The sequence below is a fragment of the Tenrec ecaudatus genome, chromosome 14 (genome assembly GCF_050624435.1).
Source record: "Tenrec ecaudatus isolate mTenEca1 chromosome 14, mTenEca1.hap1, whole genome shotgun sequence".
NCBI classification, from domain to species: domain Eukaryota; kingdom Metazoa; phylum Chordata; class Mammalia; order Afrosoricida; family Tenrecidae; genus Tenrec; species Tenrec ecaudatus.
Window position 1 is genome coordinate 104098019 of NC_134543.1, and position 25551 is coordinate 104123569.

Consider the following 25551-nt stretch of genomic DNA (forward strand, 5'->3'; position numbering starts at 1 on the left):
AGCCTGGGCCGCTGAAGCAGGGGAGCGTGGGTTGGCAGCCTGTGTCCTGGAGTCCACTGCTGCCAGCCCTCCCTGTGTGTGCTGCAGCCCACACTTCCTGCATCTCCATCTCCTCCTCCCCCATTGAGTCATTTCTTCCTGTGCTCCACATGAGGCCTGGCTGTGCCAAGGGCAGGCACAATGCTTGCCCTTCTCAGACTGTTGTTGGTGTTGGGGCCTGTTGGGTCAAGCACTGCTCTATAAGGTTTTCAAGGTTGTGACTCTGAGGTGCCTCTGGGTGGGTTGAAACTGCCGATCTTTTGACAAGTCATTGGGTACCTAACTTAGTCTTGCCCTGCGGGTATTAGAAGAGATCAATATCAAAGGTGATTTTATTATTAGTTATTGTTGCCATGCATTCTTTGAAGAGCCTGGCCTAGTCTGCATGGTGTGTAAAGTGTGTGTGTGTGTGTGTGTGTATGTGTGTATAGTAGTCGGTACCTAAGTAAAAGCTTAGTGGTTGTGGTGGAAGGAGAACTCTTCCAGGGAGAGTCCTTGAGGAGGCGAGCGCCTGAGGGACGTAGGGAAGGCTAGGATGGCTGCAGTGTAGTGTCATGGGTCAGGGCACGGGAAGTGCCTCGGGAAAGGCAATCTGCCGACAGTGGTGAGCATTCTCTAATGTTAGCCCCTTGCTAATAATCCATTTGATCCCACTGCTCCCCAGAGGTGACAGGAAGCTACCAAAGGCTTTGGAACAGAGGAAGGAAGTAACAGGTGGCAAGAGGGAGGTGGGTGGCCCCCACGTGGCCAAAAGGAGTCCGGGAAGACCGCTCAGTTTGGTGGGTCCAGAGGGTGCAGATGAACAGGTGTGAGTGTAGGAGAGTGAGGGCCACTTGGATCTTTGGCTGGCTCACATGAAGAAGGGGGTGGCTGTGCCAACAATGAGCGGGACTGGAGGAGACCAGGCAGCACAGGAGATCAGAGCTGGCAGTGGAATTCCAGAGGGCAGGGATGGTTGGGGGTAAAAAATGGCATTTCATAAAACTCATTGTGTTAGTCTGGGTGGACTAGAGAAACAAATTCATAGAAACTCATGAGTGTAAGAGAACTTTGTATCAAAGAGCAATTGTACATTAAGAAAACATCCTACCCCAGTCTAGATCAAGTCCATAAGTCCAATATTGTCCCATATGTTGATACTAGTCCATAAATTCCTCTTTAGACTCACACAGCCATGCAATGATGTGGAAGGCAGGAAGATCACAGGCCAGTGAGTGGAAAGTCTTGTGGATCCAGTGGTAGTGGAAGCATCTCAGCACTGGTGTGGGTCTCTACATGGCTCCTGCAGCTCCAGTACTCTGGCTCCATCAGTGTAGATCCATGTGGCTTGTCAACAGAAATGTCTCCAGAGAGACAAGCAGAGTGTGTATCTGGCTTCCAGTGAGCTAGTTATCTCCATAGTGTTTCGAAGTGAGGTCATGAAGCTGCTACCTGATTGACAGGCTAAATGGAGTTTAATAGTCTCAAGTTGACACCAGATTTTGTAACTACCACACTCATGGTGTAAAAACAAGCAGTAGCCATTTTGACACATTTTAAATAATTTTTGCTTCTAGTAATTGTGTAATTTCAGTCTATATTTCCTTCCTTTTTTGTTTTTAAATCATTTAATTGGCAGTTCATAAAACTCTTATCACAATCCATATATACATCCATTGTGTCAAGCACATTTGTACATTTGTTGCCATCATCATTCTCAAAACATTTGCTTTCTACTTAAGCCCTTGGTATCAGCTCCTCATTTTTACCCTCCCTCCCCGCTTCCCCCTCCCTCATGACCCCTTGATAACTTATAAATTATTATTTTATCATGTCTTACACTGTCTGATGTCTCCCTTCACCCACTTCCCTTCTAATTGGTTCCCCTTTTCTACCCCACCTTCCCTCCACCTCTGGTATCGCCACTCTCACCACTGGTCCTGAAGGGATCATTTGTCCTGGATTCCTTGTGTTTCTGGTTCATATCTGTACCAGTGTACGTTCTCTGGTCTCGCCAGATTTGTAAGGTAGAATTGGGATCATGATAGTTGATGGGGAGGGGGGAGGAAGCATTTAGGAACTAGAGGAAAGTTGTATGTTTCATCACTGCTATGCTGCACCCTGACTGGCTCGTCTCCTCCCGAAGACCCTTCTATAAGGGGATGTCCATTTGCCTACATATGGGCGTTGGGTCCCAAATCTGCACTCCCTTCCATTTATAATGATATGATTTTATGTTATTTGATGCCTGATACCTGATCCCTTCGACACCTCATGGTCGCACAGGCTGGTGTGCTTCTTCCATGTGGGCTTTGTTGTTTCTGAGCTAGGTGGCTGCTTGTTTACCTTCAAGCCTTTAAGACCCCAGATGCTTTTGATAGTCAGGCACCATCAGCTTTCTTTACCACATTTGCTTATGCACCTGCTTTGTCTTCAGCGATCATATCAGGAAGGTGAGCATCATAGAATGCCAATTTAATAGACCAAGTGTTCTTGCATTGAGGAAGCACTTGAGTGGAGGCCCAATGTTCATCTGCTGCCTTAATACTAAACCTATAAGTATATGCACATAGATCTATTTCCCCATCATCATATATAAATATATTTACATACGTGCATGCTTGTATTTATACCTCTATAAATGCCCTTTGCCTCCTAGCCCTTTCCTCTATTTCCTTATACTTTCCTCTTGTCCCACTATCATTCTCAGTCTTCATTTGGGTTTCAGTAATTTCTCTGTTACATTGCTTTTGATCAGTCCCTACCAGGCCTCTCACACCCTCCTCACCGCTGATTTTGGATCACTTGTTCCCTTGTCCCTGGGTTGGTCAACACCACTTCCTTTCCCCCCTCCCCCTCTCCCATCCCCCCTGAAGCCCCCCACCGGAACCATTGGTCCAGTTGTTTTCTCCTTCAGATTGTTCATCCAGCCTATCTTACCTAGACAGACCTGCAGAGATAATAATATACACACACACAAAAAAACAAGACAAAGCAACAAAAGAAAAAAAAAGATGACAAAAAATAGATAAAAAATAAAAAGAAGAAAAACCTGTAAATAGTTCGTCTGTTTGTTGACCTCCAGGAGTGTCCTCCAGTCAAGTCTGATGGGGTGCCATGCCCTGGCCCCAAAGTCTATCCTTGGCACTCCCTCGGGACTTCCCTGCTCTGATCCCGCTGCTCTGCTGCACACCCTTGGTGCTTTGTCTAGGTGTGGTGGGGTCAGACCGGGCCAGTCCCGACACCGTGGCACCTCTGTGCCATTGCCCGTAGGGCCATGGGTCAGCGTGGGAGAGCCAATTGTTAAGAAAAAACATTTTTATATGTCTATATGTTCATGATGTTGGGATTTATTAGGAGAGTTAACAGACTATAATTGAGAATCAGAAATTCTCAGGATATGGTTTTCTTTGGTCAGCATCGGCTCTTTTCGGCTGTGACCACAGCCGTATTTCTCCCGGTCCCCAGCCCCTTGGGCTCATGCCTGCTCAGACAGCACTACAAGCTCTTTTCACATTGCCAAGAAATGCCCAAAGGCAAGGAAAATCGTTTTAAGATTGATAGCTCAGGTGAATGTTTGCTAGATTACCTTTCACAACTGGTCTGGGGATTGTTCTGTGCTCTTGGTTACAGTGTCCCCCGTGTCTGCGTCATCTTTCTTTCCCGTCTGCTTGCTCTGTTTGTTTGTGCTCATCTGGGAGACTAGAGAAACAAATTCATAGACACTCAGATGTGTATAAGAGCTTTATCAAGTAGAAAGAGAATGTTTTGAGAGTGATGATAGCCACAAATGTACCTGACACAATGGATGGATGGATGGATGGATGGATGGATGGATGCATTATGATAAGAGTTTTATATATGAGTAACTGTATATTAAGAAAACATCCCAGCCTAGTCCAAGATCAAGTCCATAGTTTGATTTCAGCCCATATGGCTGACACCAACCTATAAAGTCCTCTTCAGACTCATGAAACAGGCAATGATGCTGAATGCAGGAAGATCACAGGCCAGTGGGTGGGAAGGCTTGTGGATCCAGTGGCGGTGGAAGCATCTCAGTGCTGGCAGGGTTCTTCACGTGGCTTCTCCAGCGCAGGCACTAGCGTAGCAGCTCTATGTGTCTTGTCAGCTGCAATGTCTCCCAGGGAAGTGAACCTGTGTCCCACCTCCAGCAAGCTATTGATCTGCTTAGCGCCTCCAAATGAGGTCATCAAGCTACGACCCGGTTGACAGGCCCAACTCCACCCCTTCACTTTGAATCCTCAAATTGACATCAGACTATTTAACTATCACACTGTTGATCTAGCTTCTCTGCCCCTCCTTTCTTCTTTTTGCTCTTGGATTGAGTGGCCTCGTGTAGTTCATTGTTTGAAGGGGGCACATTGCATGGGCAAATAAAGAAAGAGGATTTCTTCATTTAAAAAAGGATTTTCATACAAAGGCCCTTCTTTTCTGATTTAATTAAATTTTAGTTTGCTCTTAGAGAATCTATCATTTCAGAGAAAGTATTCTTTTTAAGTGATAAAGGTTTTATTATAGTCATTACTACCTGTGGAATCCAGCCGGCATCTAGATGGGTCCTAAGGGATGGTTGCGTAATTGAAGGGAAGAAATTAAGAGGCCAACAAAAGTTTTGGGATGCTCACCTCCTCCAAGGTATCTGGAACCAGGTCTGGGGGGGAGGGGGGGAGAGAGCAAATGTATTCTTATACCAAATTATATATATAGTCTCAGGGTATGCAAGCCCCTTAATTGAGGGTAACAAAGTGGTCAGTACCTTAAATGCTAGACGTCCCCGAGTTCATTGGAGGCGTAACTGAACCCAATGTTGAGGTTATCTCAGCGGAAGGGACAGTCTGAGCAGGGAGAGCAATTGCAACATGCCTGCTCCTGTAGATAAATCTTAGATCTGAGACTACAGAGCGTGTGTGTGCGTCTGCATACACTCTCTTCCCGGTTCTCAGTTGCCCACAGCTACCACATAGGGATATTTTTAAACGTGTGTCGCATGAGGGGCTGTGAGTTCTCTCTGTTTGGGATGTGACATGTCTCCTTTATGATCATTCGAAGACTTACAGAAAAAAAAATTTAATGGTTTCTATTTTAATATTTTCTGCTTTCTTCTCTTTTTTAAAAATAATTTTATTAGGGGCTCATACAACTCTTATTCCAATCCATACATTTATCAATTGTATAAAGGACATTTGTACATTCATTGCCCTCATCATTCTCAAAACATTTGCTCTCCACTTAAGTCTCTGGCATCAGCTCGTTTTCCCCCCTCCCGCCCCGCTCCCCCTACCTCATGAACCCTTGATAATTTATAAATTATTATTTTGTCTTATCTTACAGTGTCTGACGTCTCCTTTCACCCATTTTTCTGTTGTTCATCCTCCAGGGAGGGGATTATATATAGATCCTTGTAGATGTTTCCCTTTCCACCCCACCTTCCCTCTACCCTCCTGGTATTGCCACTCTCACCACTGGTCCTGAAGGGATCATCCGCCTTGGATTCCCTGTTTCCAGTTCCTATCTGCACCAGTGTACATCCTCTGGTCTAGCCAGATTTGTAAGGTAGAATTGGGATCATGATAGTGGGGTGGAAGTATTTAGAAACTAGAAGAAAGTTGTATGTTTCATCGTTGCTACACTGTACCCTGACTGGCTCATCTTCTCCCCGAGACCCTTCTGTAAGGGGATGTCCAATTGCCTACTAATGGGCTTTGGGTCTCCACTCCGCACTTCCGCCTCTCATTCACTATGGTAAGAATTTTTGTTCTGATGATGCCTGATACCTGATGCCTTTGACAGACACCTCATGATCACATAGGCATGTGGGCTTTGTTGCTTCTGAGCTAGGTGGCTGCTTGTTTACCTTCAAGACTTTAAGACCCCAGACACTATATCTTTTGATGGCCGGGCACCATCAGCTTTCTTCACCACATTTGCTTATGCACCCATTTGTCTTCAGGGATCATATCATGGAGGTGAGCACACAATGATATGATTTTTTGTTCTTTGATGCCTGATAACTGATCCCTTCGGCCCCTCATAATCACGCAGGCTGGTGTGCTTCTTACAGGTGGGCTTTGTTGCTTCAGAAAATTATTTTTTTTTCAGAAAATTATTTTAATGATCATGTTTCTATCTTGAGATGTCTTGATTTTGCAGTTTAGTTTCAAATGCAGGCCTTTCCTTTTGTCTGTAAAGTACATGGAAATGTCTACAGCCATTTGCCTTGTCCCCACTGTCCCTTTACCTCGTTTTGGTGACAGTTTTTCTGTGTTGTTGTTAATGCTCACATTCACCTTATTGGCTCCTGTCCTAGTTCTAGTCAGCAGAGGAAATGGAGGGGAGCACTTCCGGAGGGAGAGGGGCAGGAAGCTGACATACCCAGGCAGGGAAGAGGTCAGACAGAGGAGGGTAACCTGTGGTGACTGCTGGCTGGAGGGATGAGGGCGACTGCTAGCCTAGAGTGGGCTCATAGTGAGAGACGGTGGGAGATAGGGATGGCAGAGGGTGACCTGGTGTACCTGTGAAGGGCAGGAGAGCAAACCAGGCTGCAATTGAGGGAGAGTGCTATAGTTTATTGTGCCAGCCTAGCCGATAAACACAAGTAGGATTAACTGGGTCAGCTAGATCATATGTCCCAGATGTGATTACATTGCTTGAGCAAATTAATACTTCTCCTGGTACATGGTATGCAGCTATTGATCTGGCTAATGCCTTCTCCATACCAGTCTCAAAGGACCACCAGAAGCAATTTGCCTTCACCTGGCAGGGGCAACAATATACTTTCACAACTCTCCGCCAGGGGTACATCAACTCTTCTGCCCTGTGCCATAATTTAGTCCAAAGGGACCTTGACCACCTGTCTATTCCACAAAATGTCACACTGGTCCATTATATTGATGACATTATGCTGATTGGACCCACTAAGGAGGATGTATCAAAGACTCTAGATTCATTGGTACAATATCTGCGTACAAGGGGTTGGGAAATTAACCCAACAAAGATTCAGGTACCCTCCACATCAGTAAAATTTCTAGGGGTCCAGTGGTGTGGGGCATGTCGAGATATTCCTACTAAAGTGAAGGATAAGCTATTACATTTAGCTCCCCCAACGACTAAAAAAGAGGCACAATGCCTAGAGGACCTCTTCGGATTTTGGAGGCAACATATTCCTCACTTGGGTGTTCTACTTCGACCTATTTATCAAGTGACACGAAAAGCCTCCATTTTTGAGTGGGGCCTAGAACAAGAAAAGGCTCTTCAACAAGTTCAGGCTGCCGTGCAAGCTGCTTTGCCACTGGGACCATATGATCCAGCTGACCCAACGGTGCTAGAGGTGTCAGTTGTAGATCAAGATGCAGTGTGCAGTCTTTGGCAGACCCCTATTGGTGATTCGCAGCGTAGACTATTGGGATTTTGGAGTAAAGTCTTGCCATCCTCTGCAAACAACTACTCCCCCTTTGAAAAACAGCTGTTGGCCTGTTAGTGGGCCTTGGTGGAGACTGAACGCCTCACCATGGGCCACCAAGTCACCATGAGGCCTGAACTACCTATCATGAACTGGGTATTGTCTGACCCACGTAATCATAAAGTTGGACGTGCGCAGCAACACTCCATTGTTAAATGGAAGTGGCATATACGAGATCGGACCAAAGCAGGACCTGAAGGAACAAGTAAGCTGCATGAAGAAGTGGCCCAAATGCCCAGTCTCCACTCCTGTCACATTGCCTCCTTTCTCCCAGTCTGCACCTATGGCCTCCTGGGGAGTTCCTTACCATACTTTAAGTGAAGACCAAAAAGTCATGCTTGGTTTACGGATGGCTCTGCACGATATGCAGGTTCCACTCGTAAGTGGACAGCAGCAGCACTGCAGCCCCTTTCTGGGACCTCCCTAAAGGACAGTGGTGAAGGGAAATCTTCCCAATGGACAGAACTTCGAGCAGTGCACCTGGCCGTTCAGTTTGCATATAAGGAAAAATGGCCAGATGTGAGACTATATACTGATTCATGGGCTGTGGGAAATGGCTTGGCTGGATGGTCAGGGAATTGGAAGGACCATGATTGGAAAATTGGTGACAAGGAGGTGTGGGGAAGAGGTTGTGGATAGACCTCTCTGAATGGGCCAAGAAAGTAAAGTTAATTGTATCTCATGTGAATGCTCACCAAAGGATTACCTCTGAAGAGGAGGACTTTAATAATCAAGTGGATAAGATGACACGCGCTGTGGAGACTGGTCCTCCTCTTTCCTCTGCCACCCTTGTTATCGCCCAATGGGCACATGAACAAAGTGGACATGGCGGCAGGGATGGAGGTTAGGCATGGGCACAGCAACATGGACTTCCACTCACCAAGGCTGACTTGGCCACTGCCACTGCTGAGTGTCCCATTTGCCAGCAACAGAAACCAACATTAAGTCCAAGATATGGGACAATTCCTCGGGGAGATCAACCAGCAACTTGGTGGCAGGTTGATTACATAGGACCACTTCCATCATGGAGGGGACAGCGTTTTGTTCTTACTGAAATAGACACCTACTCTGGATATGGATTGGCCTTCCTTGCACGTGATGCTTCTGCCAAAACTACTATTCGTGGACTTACAGAATGCCTCATCCACCGGCATGGCATCCCTCATAGCATTGCTTCAGATCAAGGAACTCACTTTACAGCAAATACAGTGCGGCAATGGGCCCATTCCCATGGAATCCACTGGTCTTATCATGTTCCTCATCATCCTGAAGCTGCAGGCTTGATAGAACGATGGAATGGGCTCCTAAAGACACAATTACGGCGCCAACTAGGTGGCAACAACATGCGGGGCTGGGGCAATGTTCTCCAGGAAGCTGTATATGCTCTAAACCAGCGGCCAATGTATGGTGCTGTGTCTCCAATAGCCAGAATTCATGGGTCCAGGAACCAAGGGGTGGAAGCTGGAGTGGCACCACTCACTATTACTCCTAGTGATCCCCTTGCAGCATTTTTGCTTCCTGTCCCAGCAACCCTGTGTTCCTCAGGCCTGGAGGTCCTGGTCCCGAAGAAAGGAACTCTCCCACTTGGAAACACAGCACGATTCCACTGAACTGGCAGCTGAGAATGCCCCCTGGGCACTTTGGACTTCTCATGCCTTTGGATCAACAGGTCAGGAAGAGTGTCACCGTACTAAGTGGGGTGATTGATCCTGATTACCAAGGAGAAATTGGACTGGTGCTACATAATGGAGGTAAAGAAGAATATGTCTGGACTCCAGGAGATCCCATAGGCCGACTCTTAATGTTACCATGCCCTGCTATTAAAGTAAATGTTAAATTGGAGCAACCCAATCCTGACCGGAATTATAATGACCCAGACCCCTCAGGAATGAAGGTCTGGGTCACCTCAGCCAGCTGAGGTGCTTGCTGAGGGCAAAGGTAATACAGAATGGGTAGCAGTAGAAGGTAGTTCTACCTATCAATTACGGCCACGTGATCAATTGCAAAAGCGATGCTTGTAATTGTCAATGTATTTTCCTTGTATGTGATTATTGCATAATTTCCTTTGTTCAAGTATGTTATATCAGATATAATTTGACTCAGTGTGTTTTCATTTATATGTATGATAGATGATTGATGATAAGTCTAAGTGTGATTTCATTGATATCTAGAAATTATATAAGTATGTATGGGTAAAGAATTGTGTACAGGTGCCAGGTTGGCAAGGGGTGGATTGCTATAGTTTATTGTGCCAGCCTGGCTGATAAACACAAGTAGGATTAACTGAAGGGCAGAGGGATAAATGGCTCGGTGAGCCTCACCTTGGTTGTTCTGTGCCTCAGTTTAAAGGGGTACACTACCTGTGGGGTGCCTAGCCTGTGGACTGTGTCGCTGTTAAATTGAGGTCCCTTTAAGCCCACACGATTGGAATGTTCATCTCTGGAGCTGGGGACTGACAGTTGATGACAGTCGGGGACCTGCCTTGCTGTTTGCTGCCTGGGTATATATAGCCCAGCTCTCTCTACAGAAGGGGACTGGCACCTGGCAGCTCTCAAGCCTTAAAAGACTGCTAGTGTCTCACTGCTTTATAATTTAACTGTTAATTTCTTGTATTATCCATCTGTATATAATTTAATGGTTCATTTCTTGAATTACATATCTATCTTTATAAATATAGATATATTTATATATAATATATAATTACTAGCAATCTGGTTTGTCTCTCTAGAAAACCCTGTCCAACACAGAGAGGGAGGCCAGCTTTTGCATGTTGAAATGCTAAGGAGGGTCCAGTGAAGATGGAGCCGGGAGAATCTGTGGAAAGAGGGATGAGTAGTGAAAGGCCCTGAGAAGTAGCAGAGCGGGAGCCCTCGTGTGTTATAACCTGTTGAAGCAGGCGAGGAGGGAACCCCTGCCGGTGCACACCCCCACTTGTCTTTGAAGTACTGATCAGTAAGAGCTCGTCGTTGCTCTTGTTAGGGATCATCGGGTCTGCTCAGGACTTATGCACAAAGGAACAAAACCCTGCCCAGTGGTTACTGCACCGTCCTCACGACTGCTGGGCTTGAGCACATGGTGGCTCCTGGAGGGCCTTTCTCTCCTTTGCTGCCCCTCCACCTTACCAAACATGACGTCCCAAAGTCTGGGAAGCGAACTCTTGCCAGTCTTGCTTCTAAGGAGCACTCTGGATGCATGTCTTCCAAGACAGATCAGTTTGTCCTTTTAGCAGTCCACTCTACTTTCAATATTCTTCTCCAGCACCACAATTCAAATTCTTCAGTCCTCTTTATTCATTGTTCGAGTTTCACATGCACACGAGGCAATGGAAAATACCAGGGTTTGGGCACCTTAGTCCGCAACGTAACATCTGCAGCTTGTCTTTTGAACTCTTTACTACTGCTTCTGTGAGCATTGGTTGTGGATCCAAGCAAGACAAAATCCTTGACAACTTTAACCTTCTCTTCATTGGTCATGGCCTGATAGAAGAGAGATAATGGGTGGCTGTTACACCCAGCTGAGGTCCAGGGTTATTGCCTTCCAGGAACTGGGGGAGGTGAGCGTGAAGGTCGGGGGGACTGTGACTGGGGTTCGGATCTAGAGGATCATCCCATCGGAACGAACTTGAGACCTTCGGCCAAGGGCTAAACTGGCCGTAGCTTGTCCTCCTCCCAGCCTTGTCTACCCCTTGGACTCTGTCTGCTGCCCACACCTGAGCCCAGCTGCAGCGTGGTTTCCACGCACGGCTACGCTCAGCAGGCGGGTAGAGCCCCTGGCACTGCTCAACCCCAGTGAAGTCTCCTATAGGCCCCCTTTGGTGCATGCGGCTTAGAGGTGAGATCTCTTGTCCAGAGCCTGGTTTCCAGTGTTGTAGGCCTCTGAATTCAAATGTAGGGACAGTCTGTCCCTTTGAGCCAGCATGCGGGATGCTGCTCTCTCTGGTTTTGCCCTGAGCATTCTCTGTTCTTCAGGGGGACACAAACCTGTCCGAGTCAAGAGAGCCCTGGCTTGGGGACGGGCGGGGCCGCTCTGCCGTGAGGAACCTGTGTTTGGCTGGGCCCTCCTGGAAGAGCTCAGCCTATGGTGAGTGGCTGGGAGGGACGTTCAGGGATTTGGCAGGCTGATCCTAGGGAGTCCCTGTCCCTGTTGGGGAAGCCGCTTTTCAAAGCTCCTGAAGTCGGTGCTGTCTGACTGTAGGCTCCAGAGCCTCCCTGGGCAGTTGCTGCTGCTCCCCAGCCAGCCCGTCCAGCTTGGGGACCTGCTTCTCCTCCTCCTACCAGGACCTGGCCAAGCACATTGTGGACACCTCCATGACTGACGTGAGTAACCACTGCCTGGGCCAGGCATGGAGAAGGGAAGAGGAAGGACAAGAAGGGGAAGGGGCAGGTCCAGGCCACCAGACTGAGATGGGTGCCTCTGGTGAAGCTCCATCTTGGGCAAAGAAAGGGGCATTCCATACATGCCAGTGGACTGCCCAGCCCAGGGGCCCACTAAGCTGCACGTGGCCACTCTGCCCCCAGGTGATGGCTGCTTGCTCGGATAATCTACACAATCTCTTCATCCGCCAGGCAGCTGCCGGCTGGAAGTAAGTGTCTGGGCGTCGTGTCTCCTCCCGCGCCCGTTGTCCTGCCCAGCATCACCGCCCTGGCTTCACTCAGGCTGTCAGCCCAGCCTCCTCACCCGAGCTCTGTCCTCAGCTATCAGGGTGAAGAGCAGGGGGTGCAGCTTTACTACAAGGTGTTTTCTTCCACTCGGCACGGCTTCCTGGGGGCAGGCATGGTGAGCCAGCCCCTGCCTCGGGTGTGGACGGCAGTGAGTGACCCCACTCTGTGGCCCCTGTATCACAAGCCCATCCAGAGTGCGAGGCTCCACCAGCGGGTGACCAACAGCATCAGCCTGGGTGAGTCTGGGGCCTGGCCAGGGACAGTGGCACGCAGACTAGGTCTTAGCTGGATCTGGCTTGGGGATGGGTGGCAGCATTGGGTTCCCGGCTGGGAAGGGCTCAGCATGGTGGCTGACTTGCATGTCCGCCCACAGTGTACCTGGTGTGCGGCACAGGCCTTTGTGCGTGGAAGCAGCCTCGGGATTTCTGCTGTGTCTGTGTGGAAGCCAGCGAGGTACCTGCCTTCCTGGTGGCAGCAAGGCTGTGGGAAGAGTTTTGGGGGTGGGGTGGGGGGGAATTTCTGTAGCAGGGGCCCCTGGGAAAGGAAGGACTGGTCAGGTGGGCCTCCTGTGTCGGGGTGCATAGAGCCTTCTCCTCATGGGCAGGCACACACCCTTTTCTGTTCACAGGGGCCCCTGTCTATCATGGCAGTGCAGTCTGTGTATGACAGGTCCATGCCACGGCCCAGCAGAGAAGTGGTGCGAGGGGAGATCCTGCCCAGTGCCTGGATCCTGCAGCCTCTCACCCTGGGTGGGAAGGAAGTCACCAGAGTCGTTTACTTGGCCCAGGTACAACGCCCCCCCCCACCCCCCCAAGTGTCCAGTCTCCCCGGCCAAGCCTTGATTTGATCCGCTGGGCTAGTGACCCATGACCCTTTGGCCAAAGGACAATTCTTGAGAGCTGCAGACTGAAAGGCTTCTTGTGTCAGCAGTTGAAGGGGGGGCGGGATGAGCTGATCCACCTTTCTGTAGCTGCTGGCCCTCCAGCAGCTCTGACTGCCCCCAGGGTCCTTGAAGTAGATGGCTCACAGCTTTAAAAGCAGCAGCTTTAGCAGAGGGAGATGACCCGCTTGTCTGGCTGTCGCCTCGCACCGACACGAGCTCTGCTCACTGCCAGCACCCTGGCATGCTCTCCGAGTCCCTTTGCAGCCTGGAACCCCCCCACCCCTTGCTTTATTGCAGGTAGAACTCGGTGCTCCAGGCCTCCCCGCACAGCTCCTCAACTCCTGCAGCAAGCAGCAGCCACTGGTCATCGCCAGGCTGGCTTCGTTTCTTGGCAGTTAGCATCGGGCCAGCTCGACGGTGCTGCTAAGTCTCGGGCTCAGGATGCTCCAGACGGGCTGTGGCGGCTCCTTTCTGGACCTGTTGTGAGAAGATCCCAGGCGGCCTGCTGGGGCTGACTGGACGGACAAGAGCCCACCCTCAGCCCAGCATTACTCGCAAAACCCAACCTGCTCACAGCTGGTGCCACCAGAGCAAAGGCCTGAGCCCTGAGCACCCGGGTGAAGGAAGTTCAGTTCACCGCTGTGCTCACTTCCCTCCGTCTCTGGGAGCTCAGCATGGACTAGTACAGCCCGCAGAGCTGAGGTCTGTGCAGCCTTGGCCAGGTGACACCCAAGGGACCTCCGGAGCTAATGAACCCCCCCACACCCACCTGTGGGCTGGGGTGTTAGAAAAGGGTTTCTAAGAAACAGCTGCACAAACCAGAAAATGGATTCAGAATCTTTTCTCCTTGACCTTCCCCACCCTTTTGTAAACTGCTGTTGTTACTCTGTGGCTTCTCTCCTCTTCTTCCTTTCCTCCTTAAGTCTTGGCGGAGCAGGCTGTGCAGGGAGCTCGGCCATAATGCTCAGAGATCTAGCCCCAGGCTAGGGCCAGCCAGGCCCCCTGCTAGCATAGGGTTAGGTGGGCCCTGCCCTGGAGGAGGGGCTGCAGATTCAAACCAGCCCTTTGGAGAGGCCTGCGGCACCACTGGTGGTGTGGGGGGGTGGTGGTGGTGGTGTGTGTGTGTGTGTCTCATGAGTCTTCAGAGCTGCTGGGGCTTAAGAAAATGTGGTTAAAAAGCCTGGATTTTTCTAAATGTTTGCAGGTTTTTTATGACCTCAGATTATATATATTTTTAATTGCTTTTAAACTTTTATTTTTCTGGTTCAATTTTTGTAACACTTGACCTACCTATTTATGTACTCCCTATTTCTTTTCATATAAACCTCACTGAGACGACTGACCAAGGTCAGACCCTGGCGAAGGAAACCTTTCGTGTATCGTATGTATTTAGCGCGATCCATGCGGGCAGCATCCTCGGCTCAGCATTGAGGTTGGGGTGGGGGCGCTCAGTGTGCACTGGTTGCCCACATCGGGTGCTTTGTGAGGGAGGGGGACCCAGTGCAGCCATGGCAATACCGACCTTGTGCCCTCGAGGTCTGGGAAGAGGCGCATCAGTGTCTGGAAATTTGGAGCCCCGTTCGCCGCTGATTTTGTAGCACAAGGGACTGAGTGAAGGCAGACTTCCGATGGGTTGTGAAGGACTTGTTACAGCGTGGGTGGCTGGATCCACCCCTACAGCTTCTGGGCCCCAAGTACGTGAGTTTCTAACAGGTTTCCAAGTTGATGCTGCTTGTCTGAGGACTGCATTGAAGACCACCGTTAGGCAGCCAGTCAACAGAGCAGTCTGTTCCTCCCTGTAGGAGTGCTGGGCATGAGATGCCGGCAGCTGTGGAGCAGGCCCAACTCTGGCTGCTTTGTGACTCAAGGCTATCTTGTCCACTCATGCCTGGCCCACTGAGCTAAAGTGACCACCCCACTGCCACACAGCCACCTCAACTAGTGCCTGCCCTCCTCAGTCAGCTGTAGTGTGCTTTGATTAGGAAAAAAAGGCCCAGATACTGAGACCTGCTAATGGTGTGACTGATGTGACTCGTAGGTACTGGGGCCTCTGGTCCCCTGGGCAGCAGTCCTTATACCAGGCCTCCAGGTCACACGCGTGATCCGTGGCACACACACCGCTGTAAACCCCTCCAGGAAGCTGCCCGGGATCTGTGTCCGTGTTGCCACATTGGAAAAATGGGGCTGAAAGGAAAGAACTTATTTCATTAGCTTGCTTGGTCTTACCTGCGAGGCACACAGCCAGTCCAGTCATCTCAGGGGAGAGACCCATGAAAGTAACAGGGCACCACGGTAAAGAAAAGGGTTTATTCTTAAAAACTCAACCTGTCCTCTGCTCAGCCTTGGCCCTGTGAGCGCCGGGGAGTCCTCTTTCTCTGTTGAGCCTTTTTAAGAGGATGGCTCCTGGTGGTAAGAAATGTGGACTCAAAGTTTATGCTTCAACCTTCCTCGCAGGAAGTATTTTTGCTTCTGTCATGATTTCCTTAAAACTGTATTTTAAGCAGCAAGTGGGGCTTGAAGGCTCCTGCGCTACCAAGCCCACACCCATGTCATTTCACATTCCAACTGATGCATGCCCCTGCCGTCCTCTCCAGGTATCCGGCTGCAACGCTTGCAGGCGCTGGTGGGTGTTAGCAGCCGAATGTCTGTTCATCCATCCTTCACATCTAAGTAGGCACTCTGGTCCCATCAGACGGTCTGTCCACCCACTATCCGGCTCCCAGCAAGAGTTGGGGTGGTGCTGCACTCTTCCTGAGGCATGGTCAGGCGGGCTTCCTGGCTCCTAGCCCATCGCTGGGCCACCTTCATTCCTCCTAGCTCTGGGCCAGCACCGTCCCCCGGTTTGGTTGCACCAGCTCACAAGTCCTTGGTTCTGACACGTGAGGCTCAACTAGAAACAGGTTGAACAAGGTTGCCAACTCTTTAGTGAAGTCCTAGAACAAGAATAAGGCAGATATAATTCTGGAAGCGTTCCATACTTCCTACTAAAAAGCCTTAAGTAACTTGAGTAGGCGTCTCATAGTGCAGAGGACTAAGCGCTGAAAGGCAGGCAGGTCAAACCCACTAGCGTTCCTGATTGTCTTCTGCACTGAAATGGACCCTACACTTCGCCCGAAAGCACTCGTGGGGAAAGTGGTGTGAGACAGGCTGCTGGGAAGGTGACGTTGCTCTGCACGGTACCCAGTTTATGGATTAAACATGACATCAGGTTATTCTGATCTCACAGGTTATTCTGATCTCACTGTCTTAGGACCACGTGACTCCCCCTTTGAGGCTCAGAGGCAGGGCTCCTTACCCCAGGCCACTGGGCCTCATGGAGGCTGCTCAGGCAGGTGTCGACCTCCGCCCGGCCCATCAGACCCATCTGGATCAGCTCCTGGAGCAAGAACAGCAGCAGGTCCCACTGCAAAACAGGGAAGGAGCCGGTCAGGGCGGCCGTGGGGAGAAGTGCACCAGGACCCTGAGCGACAGGACCGAGTGAGTAAGATGGAGACCTGAGAGAATGAAGGAAAGCAGATCACTCAAGGGGAGAAGGTGGCGGCCATGTGCGCCCACGGCTTCCTATCACCCGGCCCTGACTCACCTCTCTGGGCCGTTTGGAAGCCAGGAGCCCCACGTTTCTTGGCCTCAGCAGCAGCTGCAGAGGGACTGGCACCTGGAAGTCGTCCTTCCACAGGGCAAGCAGCATGTGCAGAAGCCTCTGTGCCTGCCCTCGATCTAGCCGGGGCTGTGGTGGGGGCCCGAGGATGGGAATCTGGTCTGCAACTAAGGGAAGAGGAAGCCCAACTTTGAGTGGACTTTTCCTCCCAGCCAGCTCACAACAGGGCAGTGAGGGAGATGGGAAGCATACCAAGCAGGGATGCCAACTCTACCGAGCACTTGGCCAGATGCTGCTCTGCAGGTGGGCACAGGAACTGTGGAGAAAGGAAAGCCCCAGCCGTGAGCGAGCCCTGTGCTTGGAGCAGCGCCTTCGTGTGCTGAGTGCCATGGCTCACCTGGCGGCACCGTAGTGTCTGGCCCAGCTGGCCAAGGAGTCGCTCCAGGTGCTCCGGGGACACTCCCTCCTCAGGGTCTCGGGGCCCCACAGCCAGCGAGAGCACGTCCTGCAGAGAGCAGGAAGCGGGGCCCAGTGAGGCCCCGCGGGAAGCAGGGTGCCAGAGAATGAGCAGGGGTGGGGTCAGCCAGTGGAGAGGCAGAGGAAAAGGAAGATGGGGCCAAGGCGCCCAAGGGCAGGGCAGCACAGCTGGGAGAAGCAACCCGGTGAAGAACAGAAGAGGGCCCGGAATGGAGCAGGAAAGCAGGAGACGACGACGCTGAAAGGCAGGACAGGCCTCACTCAACCTGGGACAAAGCTATTCCTACCGAATCCCAGAGGCCACCTCATTCTTCGAAGCATGGAGGGGAGCCTCTGAATCACCTGTCCTGTCGGATTCAGTTTTAACCTCTCTACCTGCCCTACAGGCCCAATCCTTCCTGATGGAAATGTGTGTGTGTGTGTGTGTGTGTGTCTATGTGCAAAACGTGTCTAAATTCAGTCAGGGCTTTCAAATCTCTATACCTCGTGCCTGCTCTAGAGTAAATATTTCAGTCTTTGTGGGCCACATGTGTCTGTCACAAGGGCAACCCTGGATCGAGCCAGGGCCCTGCTGCTGTGCCTGCTGCACGGCTCAGGTTGAAAGGACGATTACTGCTGGCACAGAACACTTCTGAACCCATAGCCCACTTCCTGGGTGACAGCCCCTTCGAGTCCTTCCAACCCCCGAACAGCCTGTGGAAGATGCGTGTAGTCAGAATGAAATGTGAGTTAGCTGGACACCCCCGGAGGCTCTCCACATAAAGGCAGACGCTGATGGGAAACAGGAAGAGAGCGGGGAGAGGGAAAAGGGAAGCCAAAGGGAGTAGGGTAGCTGTGTACTTTGATCTCGGAGATGAGGTGGGAGGGGAGGGGAGCATGGTGCTCACAGGCACGGGGGCAGCCCCTCCGCTCCCCCCGGGCAGCTGGCTCAGGACCTTGGGCTCGGAGAGTACGACTCACTGCCGACTTCACCTCTCTCCTGATCAACGCTGAGGGCAGAGCGAGAACAGAAGTCACTGCCCATGGAGCCCGCGGATCCCAAGGGTCTGGGGTCCCATCTTGCCAAACGTTTCTCTAGCCCGCTCCAGCCCGCTTCTGACAATGTGGTCCTGACATTCCCGCTCCCGGGCCTCACCTGTGATGTTGGCCGACAACCAAGCACAGGCTTTTTCGGTTGCCAACCCCACAGCAATGTTCTCTGCGCTGCTCCGCACCTGTGGCACCGAGGGACCTCAGTCACACCCACCGTGCAACCACATAGCACCTCCCTCTCCCACAACCTCCGCCTAGGTGCCCACTTACAGCTGCAGGGGTCTCCTCCGGGAGCAGTGCCCGCACCGCTTCAGGACTCTTCTTCTGGCAGAACCTGGGAGGCAAGGAGGATGATGAAGGAGGGAGGGCACTGTGTGCACACCCCTTCATCAATGGGGGAGGGGAGAAATGATGGACTAGTGCAGAGTGGGAGGACAGGACAAAAGGAGCGTGGAAGGGGTGTCGTGAGGGGGCAAACAGGTGGTGTTCCTTACTCCCGTCCCTGGGCCAGTGCTTGGGCCCCTTGGGGGCACAGCTGTGAACAAAGCATTTCTAGCAGCTGGGCTGGATCTCCCCCATCTTGTCCCTGCATCCCCAGCTGCTCCTGGAGAAGTGACTCTGCGTGGCGCACCAGGTCTGCCACCAGCGTGGCCCTGTAACATGGACAGCAAAGGTGAGCAGACATCTTTGAAAGAATGCTAGCAATTTGGCCGCCTTCCCCACGTCCCCAGGTTGGCAACAAAGGGGGTGAAATGGACCCTCTAACAGCTGCCCCTCTCCGCCACTCCTTTACTTGATATGTTTCACACAGTTGGACCCAATTCTCTCAGCCACAAACTCCACAGTCCTGCGCAGGGAGGGTGGCTGGTTGTGGAAGAAGGCCTCGGCCAGCTGTGCCTGGGGGAGGGGAGAGGGCAGTGCAGTCAGGGAGGGCTGCCTTCCACCCAAGAGCGTCTACTCTTCCCCACTGGGCTGGCCCCTCACCTGCAGCCCCTGCGTAGTCTGGGGAAGATGGGCTCCCAGGCTGGTGGTTGTGGTGGGGGTGATTTTCCTCACGAAGCCCCCACTCCGCCCACTGCTCCCCGATACCCAGGAAGCAAGCAGTTTCCGGAGCTCTCCTGCATCAGGGAAGCCATGTTTAATTACAACCAAGCAGCTTGGTTGTAAAGCACTGGCAGCGAGGCTGAGCGGTGCTCAGGAAGCAGGCGCATGCATTCTGGGTTCTCACCAATGTAGGGGCAGCAGGTGTAGAGCAGCTGCTGGTCCACCACAGGCATGCTATCCTGGGGGAGAAGATGCCAGGGCTGGGATGCCGCAGGGTCCCCCCTTCCAGTGCAGAAAACACACAGGGGTCCATCCTTCTAGATCAGCCCACCCCCTCCACTCCCAGGACTCCCAACCCCTCTGGCTGGACCCCAACACTCACCAAGCCATTTTCTGAGGCTCCTGTGTCCACTTCAAAGGCATCCCACTGACCCTCTTCCAGAAAGAACAGGTCCTCAGGGACAGTGGGGATCTGAGGGGAGAAGGGCAAAAGTGCTCCAGCCAGGTCCTCAGAAACCCATCAAGCTTGGGGTCCCAGGTTCAAAGCAACCTCCCTGATTTCCACACCTTCTGGCCCCGACCTCACCCAGACTCAGACACTGTCCCCGTCCCTCTCCTCCAACCTGGAAAAGCCAGCCCAGGACAGCGAGCAGTAGCAGCTTGTTGAGGGCACACATCTCTCCGTCACTTTCCTTGGACAGGATCAAGCTCCTACAAGGCAGACGGGGGCTACTTAGACGCGGGGCTAGTGCTGAGTGCAGTCTGCACAGAGGTGCACACACATCTGCGCTACTCACAGCCAGGCCACAGGGGACGCTCAAGGGACTGCCCAGTCTGCCTGCCTTCTGCAGCTCAGCTCGATGCCCTACTGGGCTTTCTGAAGAGCAGGTTCTCCACAGAGCTCCCCCGCCCTCGGCTGCAGCCTGCCGAGCTCCTCTCTACTCACCGATGCAGCTGCAGCAGGAGGCTGAAGGCACTCCGGTAGTAGTCCAGCAGGGGCACAATGTGGTCGGCGAAGGAAAGGAACTCCACGAGCCAGGGCACGATGAGCACCGCCCGGCGGGCCCCCAGCCCCTGCTGCAGCAGAGTCAGCACGTCCAGGACCGGAGGGACCTGCTGGGGCCAGTGCCCAGTCAGTGGATGCCCTGGGTGGGGCTGGGTCATGCCCTCTAACCTGCCTGGTTTCCTGAATGGCCAAGGAAACCAACCAATCAACTGACGTGTCTTGCTGCTCCTCCCAGCTCCTGCCTGGCCAGGAGTCCCCACTCACCTGGTTCCTGAGGGCCAAGACAGAGTCGTGAAGTTCCCGGGTGGGCGGTGGTTCGGGGCCCCGGTAGGGCAGGAAAGCCACAAAGCCTAGGAATTTAGCCAGAAGCCGCAGGCTGAGCAGCACCACAGCAAACTGCCTCCGCGCACCCTGCAGAAGATGAGTGGAGAGAAGAGGTCCAAAGGACAAGGCTTCGAGAGCTCCAAGGCTGCCATAAAGTCATCTCAAAAACACCCTTTGCCTCCTCAGGCAGGCCCACAGGTCTCCCTCCCTCCCTCCTCGTGTCTAACCTGCCAGTCCACGTCTGACTCCCCATCCTCATCACTCGGCTCATGAGGAGGCAGGACAAGGTTGTTGAGCTCCCGGATCTTCAAGCTCAAACTATCCATGAGATGCTGATTAAATTGGAAGCTAACAGGGGGACAGAGAAGGGAGACATCGGAAGGAAGAGCTGGGAGAGGTATTCCCAATGGAAGGACCAACAGAGTCAGTAGAGGAGAGTAAGAGGCCCCGAGACATGGGGGGGTGGGGTGGGGTGGGGAGAGAGAAGAGACCGCAATAGAGAGCAAGCGAGCACTCTCTCTGGGCCCTCAGCCCCCCAGGACACAGCCTTTACCTGCTGGCACTCAAGATGAAGTCCCTGAAGAAGCCTTGGCAACCTGGGAAGGTGGGGGGTGGGCAGGGTCCCCCACTGCTCTGAGGAGCCACAAGTCTTTCCTGCAGACGACGCAATCGCCCCAACTTGTCAGCTCCTAGCATACTTAACACATCTGGAGCCTCGCCCAGGACTGTGCCCCCAGCCCCACCTGGGCTCTGACACATCTGGTCAGGGAAAGGGAGGAGAGAAGGAAGGAAAATTAAGTTGGAGGATTGAACAAACTCTAAGTGGACACTAACAAATACCTAGCGGGAGAAAGATGAGGCTTGGCGCTCCAAGAAAGATCGACACCCAGACTTTACTCGGCCGGGGCTGCTGTGAGTTCAATGGACTCTGGCAGTGGGTTTTGATTTTAACAAGTGTTCATGCAAATGCCAACCTGAAGCCACGTGCTTGAGACCAAATTTTTTTTATGTAGGGATTATAGTCTGTTTATTGATGAAAAAGCCACAACAAAAACTTGGGTTCAGTATTTATTTGCTCATCTGATTCCTAGGCTTGAGAGAGCACTTCAGCACCCAGAATGGCATCGACCCCACAAGAACACAGGCTCACCACCACCACCTGCCCCCAACCTACAACTCACCCCTGCAACCAAGCAGCTGTCTGCCCCACCCTCCGAGGCTGCCTCCCCACTGTGGGCCCCTTCTCCTGGGCTTACCTGGAGAAGTTGCTTTTGGAAGAGCCGGACAAAGTGACTGTGGCTGCAGGCTGCAGAGAGCTGCACCATCATGGCTCTAAGTGACAGGCAGCAGAAAGGAGAGTGAGGGAAGGAAACAAGGGTCTCCCGGGCTTCCCAGCTATTCCCAGGGACCTGAGCAGACCTGTTGGGACCAGCCCACCCCTGGGGCCTTAGGGAAGGCCAAGAGCATCTCCCTTGGCACCAAGCCCCAGGAGGCTAGAGACACATTTAACCTAATAGGGAAACAACCCACCCCATCTTTTGTGTACAGTAAGCACCAGAGAGTTTAGTGACCAGGCTAGGACCCTAGACAGCGAATGTTCCCTTTAATGTCCTAGTTACCCAAGTATACAAGGTGATCAGATTCTCCCAAACTAGAAGATGCAGAAAGTAGGGGTTTTTAGAAAAGGTCTCACCAATAGCCTGGCTCAAAACTTAAGCCACCTGAATTAGAGAGCTTTGTTCTGAATATTCTCAATTAGAGGACAAGGAACCAGAGGAGCAAATCCTTCCCATTTGAATGGAAGCAGAAGGGGGCTGAAGTTCGCAGCTTTGGTCAGGAAGGGTTGGAAGAGAACACTTTCCAATCAGCTTCTCAAGCACCAGTAGGGACCAGACAAAGCACTCACCTGACTCTGCTGCCCAAGCCCTTCTCGAAGTCCCAGCCAGGCTCCTCATGGTGATCTTCCCACTCCCGAAGCACCTCGTAAAACACATCCCTGACAGACACACACGAAGGCCTGATCAGCCAAGGCACAGGTGCCTGACACTCATTCCCAAGGCATGAGTGGCCGTGGAAAGGGCTTGGTGCTGCCAAATTCCAGTTCCTACGAGAACTTCACAGCTGCCTGTGCCATGCTCCATACCTCATTCCCTCTCCCAGGACCCCCTGCTTTATTACCTTTGTTTTTTAAAGGTGTGAAAGGCTCGGTCACTAGAGAAATTGGCACGATTGTCAGTTTCTGGCTGAAAGGAGACAGCCTGAGCAGAGGGTGGCATCACCATAGAGACCTAAAAGACAGCAGTGACATTAAGGACCCAGCCTGCAGGGGTCAGGCCCAGAGCTAGCCCACATGACAGGTAGGCGGTGTGCACTAGGAAGGCCAGGTTCAGGCAGTTGTTACCTTGGCAGCACTGCCCTCGTAGGCAGCTCGCAGGCGGCCTTGCAGAGCTGGTGAGAAACACAGGAGCCGCTCATTCTCAGCCAACAGCTTCAAGGTCCCTCTGTCTAGGTAGCAGAGAACCCTTCAAGGGGCAAGAGCGGATGTAAACGAGACGGGCACAGTGGCTACAAAGAGGAAGCTAGCCCCTGCATATGTGGAGCATGGTGTAGGGAGTGACAAGGCCCAGAGAGGTTAAGACGGAGCAACTGCCTCCAAATCTGAGATGATGGGCAGAAAAGGGGCGGGCATGACCCCTCACAGAGCAGGAAGCAGGAGCACAAGGCTGAAATGTTACACAGAAATGTAAAGGTCAGGTGTCAGGACAGCGGGCAACCTGACTCTCTCAGGGACTACACGCATCAGCGTGACACAAAGTCACAGGTGAGAAAGGTCTGGGTTGAACACTAGCATGCACCCTAAGTGGCCAGAAGCACAGCAGCCAGTGGGAATGAGGCTTAACCGGTACCTAGGAGAACTCACTGAAACTGCCGTTCCAGAACCTGCACCGCAAAGAAGACACAGTCATGGACACTCTGGAACAGCGGGATCTCCAAGGACTCTGGAAAGAGAGCTGCAAGCTGTCAGGGAAGACCTTCTCAATCCCCAGATCCCACTTCTCCAAAGGGGGCTTGCCTACTGACCAGGGGTGCCTGGGCTTGGCTCAGGGTCTTTCTCCTTGGCAGCCACCATCCTGCGGACAGTTAGGAGCTGAAGGACGAAGAAAAGCTCCAAGAAGAGATTTGGGACCAGATTTTCTAGAGATAAAGAGAAGCCCAGGGTATTGTGCACCATTCGGAGGCAAGACTGTTTTCTGTACTTCACCAACCCTGACATCCACTCCACCTTCCTTTGCCTCACTCACCCGCAATGCATGAGGAGTAGACAAGGGCTACCAGCTTCAGGCGCTGGCGGGAAGACACTCTGGCAGGGTCTGCAGGTTCAGCTGAGAGGCCTCCTGTTCGGCTGGGCAGGGGAGACCCCAATTCAGGGGTGGGTTGGGCGGGCATTGGTGACTGTGGCTGCTGCTTAGAGCTATGGGGACAGAGGGGGTGGGGCTATGAACAGTCAGCATGGCTTCCCCTCCAGTCACACCCCATTGCCTCCAGAGAAGTCCCCAACAGCCCAGCAACCGGCCCCAGGGTAGGGGTGGGGGATTGGTAAGGCTCATACCGCTCCTTCCTCAGCATCTCCCGCTCCTCCTGCAGACCTCTGCACCCTGGGGGAAGGCCAAGGCCCCAAGGGCTAGTGTCCAGGTCTGAGGGCTGGGAACTGGGGGCACAGTTGATGGGGGGTGAGGTGAAGCACATCTTGGGCTTGGAGAGTGACCGCTCTTCGCTCACCGGAGTTGGATTGATCCTGCGCGAAGGCTTCGTCCTGCTGAGTGGCCACGGGCTTCTCTCAGACGCCACCCCTCCCCTCCTCGGGAGCCCACGTTCCCCACCGACGCGCCGCAACCTCTGGACCACCCCCTCCCGGGACCCCCTCCCCGGGGCCGGCGGCTTCTCACCCAGCAGGGCCGGGCGGGGGGGCGCCTACAGGAGGGAACTCCTCCAGGTTGCTGAGGTTCGGGGGATAGGCGCGCCGGAGGCTGGGGCTGCCCGGGCTGCCCGCGCCTCGGGGCCTCCGGCCGCCGGCCCACGACGGGCTCTCGGCGCCGGCCGCCTCCTCGGGGCCGCGGGCTCCGCGCTCGCGGGCCGGGCCCGGGCCCCGCCTCCTGCCCCCGCGGCGGGCCATGGGGTGCTCGGCGGCGGCGGGCGGCTCGGCCGGGGGGAAGAGCTGGCTGCGCGCCCCGCGGCCGCCCCGCGGAGGGCCCCCCGGCCTCCCCGGCAGGGCTGCGGCGGCGCACGGGGCCTTGGCGGGGGTCGGGGGGCCCTGCGGGAGGACGCGGCTGCTCTGCTCCCGCAGGAAGTTCAGCAGGAACGGCACAAACTCCTTCCGCAGGGGCCGGAGGGCGCTCAGCGCGGCAGGCTCCGCGCGGTCCTGCGGGGGGAGACGCAGAGGTCGGCCGGGGGCGGGCCGGGCGGCAGGCGCGGGGTGGCGCGCCGCGGCGGGCCCCGACCGGAGAGCGCTCGGCCGGGCGGGCAGCCGGGCGCCCCTCAGGGAGGGAGCGGGGCGGGTGGCATCCTCGCGGGACGCGGACTCGGGTCGGCCTGGGGGCGTGCCGACGCTGTTACCTCCGAACTCTGGGTGCTGCGCGCGATCCACCTCACGGCGGCTGCGACCGACACCTCCTCTCGCAGCAGCGACTCCAAAACGGCCGCCATCCCGGTCCGGGCGCTGCGGGACGACTGCGCAGGCGCGGGCGCGCCGCGGGCGGCCAGGGAGGGGCGGGGCTGGCGCCGTGGCGCGACCGTTGGGCCGAGGGGCGGGGCCCGAGGGGCGGGGCTTCTCCGGGCCGCGGCTTAGGCTCCAGTCCGCGAATGGCGGCGAGGCCCGGGCGGGGCGGCCGGGACTCCAGGGCGACGCGCCTGGATTCGAAAGGGAGTCGTGGGTGCAGCGGGTGGGCGATCCGGGGCCCGGGAGAGCGCGAGGCTGTAAACGGTGAACAATTCTCCGAAATCGTACACCAGCTTACTTTCTAGATTTAA

At 53.5% G+C, this 25551-nt stretch overlaps 2 protein-coding genes across 6 annotated transcripts in view; one reads left to right on the top strand and one right to left on the bottom strand.

Moving 5' to 3' along the window:
- STARD9 (StAR related lipid transfer domain containing 9) overlaps positions 1–14404 on the top strand; it is a 122448-nt gene extending 108044 nt beyond the window's left edge. The window contains exons 27-33 of the mRNA XM_075532422.1: positions 11467–11578; positions 11693–11814; positions 12016–12080; positions 12193–12395; positions 12533–12612; positions 12788–12946; positions 13340–14404. Of these exons, the coding sequence (XP_075388537.1) occupies positions 11467–11578; positions 11693–11814; positions 12016–12080; positions 12193–12395; positions 12533–12612; positions 12788–12946; positions 13340–13441 (843 nt within the window). The 3' untranslated portion in view covers positions 13442–14404. The remainder of the gene's footprint in view (positions 1–11466; positions 11579–11692; positions 11815–12015; positions 12081–12192; positions 12396–12532; positions 12613–12787; positions 12947–13339) is intronic.
- An 881-nt stretch (positions 14405–15285) lies between these two features.
- CDAN1 (codanin 1) lies at positions 15286–25238 on the bottom strand. 5 transcript variants are annotated; one of them, XM_075531265.1, is made up of 28 exons: positions 25138–25238; positions 24471–24943; positions 24134–24337; positions 23826–23995; positions 23605–23718; positions 23444–23534; positions 22925–23045; positions 22702–22811; positions 22430–22519; positions 21780–21855; positions 21077–21282; positions 20751–20871; positions 20464–20610; positions 20140–20306; positions 19817–19904; positions 19576–19665; positions 19378–19432; positions 19134–19267; positions 18943–19046; positions 18644–18802; positions 18420–18483; positions 18253–18331; positions 17958–18106; positions 17038–17145; positions 16893–16956; positions 16626–16807; positions 16338–16445; positions 15286–15975 (listed from the first exon to the last, which is right to left on the bottom strand). In XM_075531265.1, exons 1-28 carry the CDS (start codon positions 25225–25227, stop codon positions 15856–15858), a joined length of 3684 nt encoding a protein of 1227 aa, XP_075387380.1. In that variant the 5' UTR covers positions 25228–25238; the 3' UTR covers positions 15286–15855. The 5 variants fall into 5 exon arrangements, with proteins under 5 accessions (XP_075387380.1, XP_075387379.1, XP_075387382.1 ...); XM_075531264.1 differs by having other exon boundaries at positions 15287–15975; positions 24134–24340; XM_075531267.1 differs by having other exon boundaries at positions 15289–15975; positions 23444–23522.
- Between the last annotated feature and the right edge of the window lie 313 nt (positions 25239–25551).